Source organism: Salmo salar, chromosome 09 (assembly GCF_965601325.2).
Source record: "Salmo salar chromosome 09, fSalSal1, whole genome shotgun sequence".
NCBI lineage: Eukaryota > Metazoa > Chordata > Actinopteri > Salmoniformes > Salmonidae > Salmo > Salmo salar.
The window spans coordinates 84,469,969-84,482,120 of record NC_138299.1 but is presented as its reverse complement, the minus strand read 5'-3'; the positions used below and the strand labels follow the sequence as shown (position 1 = coordinate 84,482,120).

Sequence of the window (12,152 nt, the reverse complement as noted above, 5' to 3'; positions counted from 1 at the left end):
GAAGAATATGGGATTAGCAGCTATGCCGTCATGTCAATGACCCCCCTCTCAGTTTGGCATGGAATATATAGAAGGACACAGAATTCACAATGACCAAATATGTGCTTGTAGGCGTAATTAAAAAGTTGAGGAAAGAGGGGTACGACAAACCACGCAGCCATAACTGAACACGACATGCAGCTCATCAAACAATCCAAGGCTCTGGACACTGAAACACCTGAGGGTTTGGTGAACAAAGTTTGGCCAAAGGGGGGAGAGAAACTGTCTGCTGAAACCTGACTCATTTAAATATGTACAGACGAGAACAGTCTACAGTCAGCGAATCTCTCGTTTTACGTACCCACAAAAAGCCAGGATCCGCAGGAGAAGAACAGGGAGAGTGGACAGGGATTGCTTGGTGATTCCCTCTGCCCGGTAGCTTCCCTTAAGAAGTAGCTGTCCCTCCTTCCCTCCGACACCCCGGCGTTGTACCTCCACCCGAAACAGTTAACGATACATATGGTATGTAACTGTTAACTAGCTAGCTGAATCTAATTTACCCTGACAATATAACTGGTAGCTTTGTAGACCTAACTATTAGCTAACATTATTTTGTCGCATATGTTTCTGGTACACAAAAGAGGCGATGGGAGTGAACACCCTCGCAACATTGTTGCCAAAGATCTGCAAAAATAGCTGGCCCGTCGCAGATTTACACAAACCACTGCTTCCGAACCACCATCATCCAGAAACTGTCAGATGCCGGTCTAGAGGCACGGGAAATAATGTCTGTCAGTGGACACAGATCCGAAACATCTCTTCACAGTTACTGGAGGCCAAATCTGGATGAGAGGAAGCGGTGGAGCACTATTCTATCTGACAACACAGCAGCAGCTCCCCCAGCTAAAAGAACAGCTTCCATTTCCAGCAGTGTGGAGCCAACATGTAACGGCTGTCTACGGAAGAAGTGGACCAAAATGCGTCGGAGTTAGGGTTCGTCATTTTTAATGTTACGAACACTATGCAATTCACAAAACAACAAAACTGACAGCCAACACAGTCCTGTCAGGTGCAACAACAGTGACAAGAACAATTACCCACACCATACAACGGAAACGTAGGCAACTTATGTGTGACTCCCAATCAACCACAACCCTCTACAGCTGTGCTTGATTGGAAGTCACACGGCCAAAATTAAATGAAACAATAAAACACTCACTCCCTTCTGCCACGTCCTGACCCAACTACACCCTCTACTGGTCAGGACGTGACAGTACCCCCCCCTCAAGGTGCAGACCCCGGGATGCACCTAAAAAAAGGAAAACACAAAAAAAATCCCCAACAAAAAGGAACACCTAAACAATAAGGGAGGGAAGGGAGGGTGGCTGCCGTCACCGACGGCACTGTGCTACACCCTCCCTCCCCAACCCACCTATCCTGGAGGTGGCTCAGGTGCAGGACGTGGACCTCGCTCCACCTTCGGCGTCGCCCACTCTGTTGGTGCCGATCACTGCGCCGGGCAGACGGACCACTCGGGCTGACCCTGGCAGATGGACCACTCTGGCTGGGTCGGAAGACATGCGGGCCACTCGGGCTGGGCCGGAGGACATGCGGACCACTCGGGCTGGGCCGGAGGACAGGAGGGCCACTCGGGCTGGGCCGGAGGACAGGAGGGCCACTCGGGCTGGGCCGGAGGACAGGAGGGCCACTCGGGCTGGACCGGAGGACCGGAGGGCCACTCGGGCTGGGCCGGAGGGCAGGAGGGCCACTCGGGCAGATCCTGACAGGCCGGGCACCCTGGCAGATCAGGGCAGGCGGGCACCTCTGGCAGATCAGGGCAGTCCGGCCACTCTGGCAGTTCAGGGCAGTCCGGCCACTCTGGCAGTTCAGGGCAGTCCGGCCACTCTGGCAGTTCAGGGTAGTCCGGCCACTCTGGCAGTTCAGGGCAGTCCGGCCACTCCGGCAGTTCAGGGCAGTCCGGCCACTCCGACGACTGTTGACTGGCGGGCAGCTCCGACTCAGGATTCACCAGGCTGGGGAGACATAACGGAGGCCTGGCTCTGGGCGCAGGCCCTGGACTCACCAGTCTGGGAAGGCCCGCTGGAGCCCTGGTTTGAGGAGGTGGCACAGGAGAGACCAGGGTGGAGAGACCCACTGGAGGACCGGTCCGTGGAGGAGACACGGGCTTGACCAGGATAGGGAGACCCACTAGAGGACTGGTCCGTGGAGGAGACACGGGCTTGACCAGGATAGGGAGATCCACTGGAGGACTGGTCCGTGGAGGAGACACGGGCTTGACCCGGATAGGGAGACCCACTGGAGTACTGGTCCGTGGAGGAGGCACGGGCTTGACCAGGATGGGAAGACATGCAGGAGGCTTGGTTCTGGGCATAGGTACAGGATGTGCAGGGCTGGGAAGACATGCAGGAGGCCTGTTTCTGGGCGCAGGCACAGTCTTTACCAGACAACCTGCACGCACCTCAGGATGAGTATGGAGAGCTGCCTCAGGTGACATCATACCCACGACACGCTCATTAGGGCGAATGCCGTACTTTATGCACCACACTAGCAGCTCTCTCATCTCTCTCTCTCCTAATTTTCCCATTAACCCCGTCATAGTCTCTGTCTCATATCCCTCGCTCACCTCCAATGTCATCCCGACTGGCTCTGGTTCCGACCTCAGCTCCACCGACTGTCCCGTGTGCCCCCCCAAAAAAAATTATTGGGGCTGCCTCTCGCGCTCGTTGCGCTCTCTCTCCTCGTAGTATCGCCTCTCCGCTCTCGCCGCTTCAATCTCCCATTGCGGGAGGCGATAATCCCCAGCCTGAGTCCATGGTCCCTCTCCGTCCAGGATCTGTTCCCACGTCCATTTGTCCATAACGCAGTAGTCCTGCTGCTCCTTCCTCTTCCGCCGCTTGGTCCTGGTTTGGTGGGTAATTCTGTAACGGCTGTCTACGGAAGAAGTGGACCAAAATGCGTCAGAGTTAGGGTTCGTCATTTTTAATGTTACGAACACTATGCAATTCACAAAACAACAAAACTGACAGCCAACACAGTCCTGTCAGGTGCAACAACAGTGACAAGAACAATTACCCACACCATACAACGGAAACGTAGGCAACTTATGTGTGACTCCCAATCAACCACAACCCTCTACAGCTGTGCTTGATTGGAAGTCACACGGCCAAAATTAAATGAAACAATAAAACACTCACTCCCTTCTGCCACGTCCTGACCCAACTACACCCTCTACTGGTCAGGACGTGACACAACAAATGACAACATCTGCAAGCCAACAACCAATGATAACACGGGACAATTTTTTCATTTGTGCACGATAAATGGCAACATTCAGATCAACGTGAATAAATAATTGCCGTGTGTTAGTCACTGTAGAAGTAGCGCTTATGCTCGGTTTTTGCATACATTTAATGTAAGTTAGCTAGCCTAGCCTGTGGTTATGTTACATAGCAACCAGTCTAGCAACATGACTGTTGTCCGGTCTACTTTTTCTGGCGGGAATGTATTTATTATGAATTTATTCATTAAAGTAACATTTTCAATGTAGATGTGTCGTTCCTTGCCTTGCTGTGTTGGCAACCGGTTTTTACAAGAAATAAGGCACCTCTGGGGTTTGTGGAATATGGCCTATATACCACGGCTAAGGGCTGTATCCAGGCACTCCGCATTGCATTGTGGATAAGAACAACCCTTAGCCGTGGTATATAGGCCATATACCACACCGCCTCAAGCCTTACTGCTTAATTAAAACCTCTTAAGGATCCGCCCCTTTTTTTTTTTTTTTTGCCTAAAATGACATAGCCAAATCTAACTGCCTGTAGCTCAGGCTCTGAAGCAAGGATATGCATATTCGTGATACTATTTGAAAGGTAACACTTTGACGTTTGTGGAAATGTGAAAGGAATGTAGGAGAATATAACACATTAGATCTGGTAAAAGATAATACAAAGAAAAAAACTACAGTTTTTTGTGTACCATCATCTTTGAAATGCAAGAGAAAGGCCATAATGTATTATTCCAGCCTGGGTGCAATTTCAATTGTGGCCATAAGATGGCACCAGTGTATGTGCAAAGTTTTAGACTAATCCAATGAACCATTGCATTTCTGTTGAAAATGTTGTGTCAAGACTGCCCAAACGTGCCTAATTTGTTTATTAAGAACTTTTCAAGTTCAAAACTGTGCACACTCCTCAAACAATAGCATGGTATTCTTATACTGTAATAGCTACTGTAAATTGGACAGTGCAGTTAGATTAACAATAATTTAAGCTTTCTACCAATATCAGATATGTCTATGTCCGGGGAAATGTTCTTGTTACTTGCAACCTCATGCTAATTGCATTAGCCTACGTTAGCTCAGCCATTCCGTGGGGAACCCACCGATCCTGAAGATTTAAATAGACCACAGACAGCCCACTCTTTATTCATTTTTTGTATTTCTCTTCTTTCTCTCTTTCTGTTTTTATCTCTCTATTTCTACATGTTTTCTTCTTCGTCTCTCTCACATACACACAGGCCTGTAAACACAGGTGGCAGGTAACCAAGTGGTTAGACTATTGGGCCAGTAACTGAAAGGTTGCTAGTTCGAATACCTGAGTCGACTAGGTGAAAATATCTGTCCTTGAGCTAGGCACTGAACCATAATTGCTCCAGGTTTACTGTCAATAATGGCTGGTCTATACTGTGACCACACTCACCGAGGGTGTCTCAGGTGGAGTGGGATATGCAAAAAAAAACATTTCCATTTCACAATTTTACAGGTCCCACACTTGTACATGGGCAAATATAAGCTCCCCCTATTTGACCTTTGACAGGACCGCCCTCCCCAGTTTGGCTTCAGTTGAGTGCAAATCCTCTGGAAATGCCCACTTCAGCCACCTGGCTTTTTTCTTCTCCTGGTTCCTTCCGCTGACATCTGTTCAGTATTACCAGGGTAATGACTGGTAGTTTGTTCAAAGTTCTGCCCAATCTAAGATGCTGCACAACAGCCTAGGTCATAGAAAACACAACTTGAAACACATTTCCCTCATAGAGCTTCTTTTGTTTTTCTAACTCGGGGGAGTGGCCGACTGGGCCGGAGTGAGTGTCTCTGTAGTGTAGCTAGATCGCTAAGCGCAAGCTTGCTGCTCGACTGCCTGCTGGCCGGGGTTTTATTGTGTTTTTGCTATGATGTCATCACACTGTTTGTCAGATGACATCATTCTTTCTGAAAACACTTTTTGATAGTTTATGAGTCTGAAGGAAGCTAGGGGATTGGATGTTTTTTCAGTGTTGAATTGAATTGAAAGATGATATATATATATATATATATATATATATATATATATATATATATATATAATATATATATATATATACTGTGTAGATATGGATATATGCTCTCTGCATATAATGGCATAATATCCAAAAAGTTGTGTTTGTGTCCTAACAAAGAGTAATAGTATACCTGATACACTCTGCCTTTAATACATCCTAGTTCTTAATAAAAAAATGACATATCATTTGACTAAGCAATATTTATTTTTTTATATATTCCTATATTGATGATAACAGTTTTTTATTTGACCTGACTGCTGTTGTGTGTCTTTCTGCAGAATGCTTGAGGATGACCTGAAGATCAGCAGTGACGAGGAAGATACTGAACAGCAGGTAAGATCTATCAACTACCATCTAATTACAGTATACTGTCTGTGAGTATCTCCGTCTGTGGTCTCGTTCTGAGTATCTCTGTCTGTGGTCTCGTTCTGAGTATCTCCGTCTGTGGTCTCGTTCTGAGTATCTCTGTCTGTGGTCTCGTTCTGAGTATCTCTGTCTGTGGTCTCGTTCTGAATATGTCTGTCTGTGGTCTCGTTCTGAGTATCTCTGTCTGTGGTCTCGTTCTGAGTATCTCTGTCTGTGGTCTCGTTCTGAGTATCTCTGTCTGTGGTCTCGTTCTGAGTATCTTTGTCTGTGGTGTGTGGTTTCGTTTGAGTATACAGTTGAAGTCGGAAGTTTACATACACCTTAGCCAAATACATTTAAACTCAGTTTTTCACAATTCTTGACATTTAATCCTAGTAAAAATTCCCTGTCTTAGGTCAGTTAGGATCATCACTTTATTTAAAAAATGTGAAATGTCAGAATAATAGTAGAGAGAATGATTTATTTCAGCTTTTATTTATTTCATCACATTCCCAGTGGGTCAGAAGTTTACATATACTCAATTAGTATTTGGTAGCATTGCCTTTAAATTGTTTAACTTGGGTCAAACGTTTCGGGTAGCCTTCAACAAGCTTCCCACAATAAGTTGGGTGAATTTTGGCCCATTCCTCCTGACAGAGCTGGTGTAACTGAGTCAGGTTTGTAGGTCTCCTTGCTCGCACACACTTTTTCGGTTCTGCCCACAAATGTTCTATAGGATTGAGGTCAGGGCTTTGTGATGGCCACTCCAATACCTTGACTGTGTTGTCCTTAAGCCATTTTGCCACAACTTTGAAGATGTCACAAAGTAGATGTCCTAACCGACTTGCCAAATCTATAGTTTGTTAACAAGAAATGTATGGAGTGGTTGAAAAACGAGTTTTAATGACTCCAACCCAAGTGTATGTAAACTTCCGACTTCAACTGTATCTGTGTGTGGTGTCGTTCTGAGCCAGATAATAACAGAACCGTTAGATGAGTAAATTAGCGATGGCTCTCTCATTGTGCTTCTTGGTATTGTTCACATAGCTATCATCCAATCAGGACCTTTGAGCCGTTGGTAGTTTAATGATAGTTATTACACATTAAAGTCATTATACACGGGGCTCTACTAGTGCTCTACTAACAGTAAAACACTCCCATATCTGTGTGTGTGTGTGTGTGTGTGTGTGTGTGTGTGTGTGTGTGTGTGTGTGTGTGTGTGTGTGTGTGTGTGTGTGTGTGTGTGTGTGTGTGTGTGTGTGTGTGTGTGTGTGTGTGTGTGTGTGTGTGTGTGTGTGTGTTTGTGTGTGTGTGTGTGTGGGTCGGTCGGTCGGTGCGCATCTCTGGCTTACTGCAAATGAGTCCATGGTACATTAGCATGCTGTCATCGCCTTCAGTACAGCAGCAGTGTCTGTCCCCAAATAAACACACACTAGTCTGCCTGATCCCCCTACTTCCTGTTTCATACACAAAAACACAGATAAAAAACCAAGCACTTCCCCTACTTATATAAGCAACAAGGATCAGCCCGCACACAAGCGTACACTTCAGTTAACCCCAACAACAACTGCTCCCCGTGCACCAATGACGTGGACATATTTTGGTTGAAGGCATTCAGTTCTACAACTGACTAGGTATCTTTTTCCCTTCCCTATTTCCCTTCCCTTCCTTACACGTACACACACACACACACACACACACACACACACACACACACACACACACACACACACACATATACAGCTTCAGTGGATCAGCGTGCTCCAGCACAAGTGACTCAGTGCAGTAGAGAGGGAAGATATAAGGATTATATTTTCGATATAGAAGCAGGAGTGGGTTGGGGAGAAGCTGGAGAAGGGCTGGGGAGAAGCAGGAGGGAGCTGGGGTGAAGCTGGAGGGAGCTGGGGAAAAGCAGGAGGGAGCTGGGAAGAAGTAGGAGGGAGCTGGGGAGAAGCTGGAGGGAGCTGGGGAGAAGCAGGAGTGAGCTGGGGCGAAGCAGGATGGAGCTGGGAAGAAGTAGGAGGGAGCTGGGGGGAAGCTGGAGGTAGCTGGGGAGAAGCAGGAAGGCGCTGGGGAGAAGAAGGAGGGGGCTGGGGAGAAGAAGGAGGGGGCTGGGGAGAAGCAGGAGGGGGCTGGGGAGAAGAAGGAGGGGGCTGGGGAGAAGAAGGAGGGGGCTGGGGAGAAGCAGGAGGGGCTGGGGAGAAGAAGGAGCGGGCTGGGGAGAAGAAGGAGGGGGCTGGGGAGAAGAAGGAGGGGGCTGGGGAGAAGCAGGAGGGGGCTGGGGAGAAGAAGGAGGGGGCTGGGGAGAAGCAGGAGGGGCTGGGGAGAAGAAGGAGGGGGCTGGGGAGAAGCAGGTGGGGCTGGGGAGAAGCAGGAAGGGGGTGGGGAGAAGAAGGAGGGGGCTGGGGAGAAGCAGGAGATGGCTGGGGAGAAGCAGGAGGGGGCTGGGGAGAAGAAGGAGGGGGCTGGGGAGAAGCAGGAGGGGGCTGGGGTGAAGAAGGAGGGGGATGGGGAGAAGCAGGATGGGGCTGGGGAGAAGCAGGAGGGGGCTGGGGTGAAGAAGGAGGGGGATGGGGAGAAGCAGGATGGGGCTGGGGAGAAGCAGGAGGGGGCATGGGGAGAAGAAGGTGGGGGCTGGGGAGAAGCAGGAGGGGGCCGGGGAGAAGCAGGATGGGGCTGGGGAGAAGAAGGAGGGAGCTGGGGAGAAGAAGGAGGGGGCTGGGGAGAAGCAGGAGGGGGCTGGGGAGAAGCATGATGGGGCTGGGGAGAAGCAGGAGGGGGCTGGGGAGAAGCAGGATGGGGCTGGGGAGAAGAAGGAGGGGGCTGGGGAGAAGAAGGAGGGGGCTGGTTGAGAAGCAGGAGGGGGCTGGGGAGAAGAAGGAGGGGGCTGGGGAGAAGAAGGAGGGGGCTGGGGAGAAGCAGGAGGGGGATGGGGAGAAGCAGGAGGGGGATGGGGAGAAGCCGCAGCAGGCATTTTGTGCCTGTATAGTGCCTCTAAAGCAATTAGCATCAGCCCAGGCTCTCTGTCGTCTTTTTCACTCTCTCATCCCTTTCTCTCTCCTCTCGTCTCTCTCCCATCTCTCTTTTTTCTCCCTCTCCCTCTCAATCTCCCTCTCCATTTTCGTCTCCGTCTCCCTCCCCTTTCTGTCCTTCTCTCCTATCCTTGTGTGTTGCACACAGTCCAGCTCTGGTGCTGTTATGACAATTGACAGAGTAGAAAGGTCAGCCTTGCCCTACCTCAGACAAATCACCTGGCACTGAGGGGTAGGGCTGTGGTCCTCGGGGGGTAGAGGGGGGCCAGGAGGGGGCAGAGGAACATGCTGTGGCCAGACTACCACCTCTGACCTCGCTGTTATTCAGCTACCTGGTACTATTCATCAGCTTCCTGGTGTTATTCATCAGCTACCTGGTACTATTCATCAGCTACCTGGTCCTATTCATCAGCTACCTGGTGCTATTCATCAGCTACCTGGTGCTATTCATCAGCTACCTGGTACTATTCATCAGCTACCTGGTACTATTCATCAGCTACCTGGTACTATTCATCAGCTACCAAGTACTATTCATCAGCTACCTGGTGCTATTCATCAGCTACCTAGTAATGTTCATCAGCTACCTGGTACTATTCATCAGCTACCTGGTACTATTCATCAGCTACCTGGTACTATTCATCAGCTACCTGGTGCTATTCATCAGCTACCTGGTACTATTCATCAGCTACCTGGTGCTATTCATCAGCTACCTGGTACTATTCATCAGCTACCTGGTACTATTCATCATCTACCTGGTACTATTCACCAGCTACCTCGTGCTATTCATCAGCTACCTGGTACTATTCATCAGCTACCTGGTGCTATTCATCAGCTACCTGGTGCTATTCATCAACTACCTGGTACTATTCATCGGTGACCAACACCTCACACCATTTTGTTACTTTTCCTCTGTAAAAGTACTTCCTTCCCTCTCCCTTTTGTCTACCGGAATTCACTGGAGATTTTCTGGCTGTGTGTGTATTTTAGAAGAAAGAAAATTATACTCAATTGTGAGAATGTTCCATTGCTCAGTTCAGCAGCAGCACAAAGGAGCATTGAGGACTGTTCTTAATTAGCCAGGGTTTTGTTGCCCAGTTTCTTCAGAAAATACCACAGTGAAAGGGCCAACCAAATGAAAACATTCTCCCCTAAATCAACAGCCATGTTGTCATTCAGATGTCCCGGTGGATTAAGAAGAAATCTAGTCTTCACAAACAGTGGTGTTTTTATTTACGTTAGCTGGCTTTCTCCCTAATGATAAAACAGCTCTCCCTACCCAGAATGAATAGGACACTGCTGTGATCACCATAGATGGAGGGGAAACTAATGGAAGTATTTTGACAAGGGCTATCGAAGTTCAGTGACATCATTGAGAGAGAGACACAGAGAGTGAGACACACACAGACAGAGGAGACACACACAGACAGAGGAGAGACACACAGAGATACACACAGAGAGGCACACACACAGTGACACACACAGAGAGCCACACAGAGAGACAGAGACACACACAGAGAAACACACAGAGATACACTCAGAGAGACAGAGATACACAGAGAGAGAGAGAGACATAGAGAGACACATAGAGAGAGACACATAGACAGATAAGGTGGATGGGTGAGTGAAGAGGATTGTTCATCTGATTGATATCTACATTCGTGGATCATCAAATGCGGATCTAAAGCAAACCTTTAAACCTTCTCATTTAGCATGATCTCACAACAGCGCTAATGCCTCTCAATCACACCGCCACAGGTTGAAAACAAATTCTGGGTATACATCACTGTCTGTCTGTTGGAATTATGTGTATCTCTATAGCTGCAGGCAATGAGGCAGTAAAGTCAATAGAAGTGCATCACTCTCTTTGTCTTTTGAATATTGTTGAATTCCTTAAAACATTCATGAAAATCTTGCTTTGAGCTGTGTTGCATTCCTCTTGGTGATACAGAAAAGCACTTGATCATGTCTGGCCTTTTTAGGCTAATTTGATCATCACCAGCACAGCTCCTCCAGCCCTCCCTTTCTCCTTAGCGATAACCACCCCCTGCGTTTCCCACACAAGTACATGCACACACACTCACACACACACACACACACACACACACACACACACACACACACACACACACACACACACACACACACACACACACACTCTCTCGCACCCACACACACACACACACACCACACACACACACACACACACACACACACACACACACACACACACACACACACACACACACACACACACACACACACACACACACACACACACAACCCCCTGAAATGAATGCCCAAAGTCGCCTCATAAGCATGAAAAAAGCTCCAGCAGCCATTTAAACAGTTTGCCAGAGTACAAACTAGCAGCCATGCCCCCAGCTGCGTTGCCTAGCAACCCGAGAATGGGGAAGAAGGATGGAAGCTGCCCAAATCCCCATGGAGAGGGAAACAGCAGTAAGATGATCTGACTTGTTTCATCTGATATACTGTGAAGATCACTGGCTGCTTTCATCAATGATAAATGGACTGTACACAGATCAATGGTCACAGCAATAACCTTAGCCTTGCCAGTGTGTTGCTGTGGGCCTGTCTGTGTCTTGGTGGTAGCCTGGACAGGTTGTGGTGGTGGGCCTGTCTATGTCTTGGTGGTAGCCTGGACAGGTTGTGGTGGTGGGCCTGTCTGTGTCTTGGTGGTAGCTTGGACAGGTTGTAGTGGTGGGCCTGTCTGTGTCTTGGTGGTAGTCTGGACAGGTTGTAGTGGTGGGCCTGTCTGTGTCTTGGTGGTAGTCTGGACAGGTTGTAGTGGTGAGCCTGTCTGTGTCTCGGTGGTAGTCTGGACAGGTTGTGGTGGTGGGCCTGTCTGTGTCTTGGTGGTAGTCTGGACAGGTTGTAGTGGTGAGCCTGTCTGTGTCTCGGTGGTAGTCTGGACAGGTTGTAGTGGTGGGCCTGTCTGTGTCTTGGTGGTAGCCTGGACAGGTTGTAGTGATGGGCCTGTCTGTGTCTCGGTGGTAGTCTGGACAGGTTGTGGTGGTGGGCCTGTCTGTGTCTTGGTGGTAGTCTGGACAGGTTGTAGTGGTGGGCCTGTCTGTGTCTTGGTGGTAGTCTGGACAGGTTGTAGTGGTGGGCCTGTCTGTGTCTTGGTGGTAGTCTGGACAGGTTGTAGTGGTGGGCCTGTCTGTGTCTTGGTGGTAGCCTGGACAGGTTGTAGTGGTGGTCCTGTCTGTGTCTTGGTGGTAGCCTGGACAGGTTGTAGTGGTGGGCCTGTCTGTGTCTTGGTGGTAGTCTGGACAGGTTGTGGTGGTGGGCCTGTCTGTGTCTTGGTGGTAGTCTGGACAGGTTGTAGTGGTGGGCCTGTCTGTGTCTTGGTGGTAGTCTGGACAGGTTGTAGTGGTGGGCCTGTCTGTGTCTTGGTGGTAGCCTGGACAGGTTGTGGTGGTGGTGGCCAAAAGCTTTACC

The 12,152-nt window shown here is 49.0% G+C and overlaps 1 protein-coding gene across 1 annotated transcript in view; it reads left to right on the top strand.

Annotated features, from left to right (window-relative positions):
* Nucleotides 1-12,152, top strand: part of LOC106611959 (AF4/FMR2 family member 2-like) — a 336,588-nt gene that overhangs the window by 216,711 nt on the left and 107,725 nt on the right. Inside the window, exon 9 of the mRNA XM_014212678.3 lies at nt 5,595-5,649. Within this exon, the coding sequence (XP_014068153.1) occupies nt 5,595-5,649 (55 nt within the window). The remainder of the gene's footprint in view (nt 1-5,594; nt 5,650-12,152) is intronic.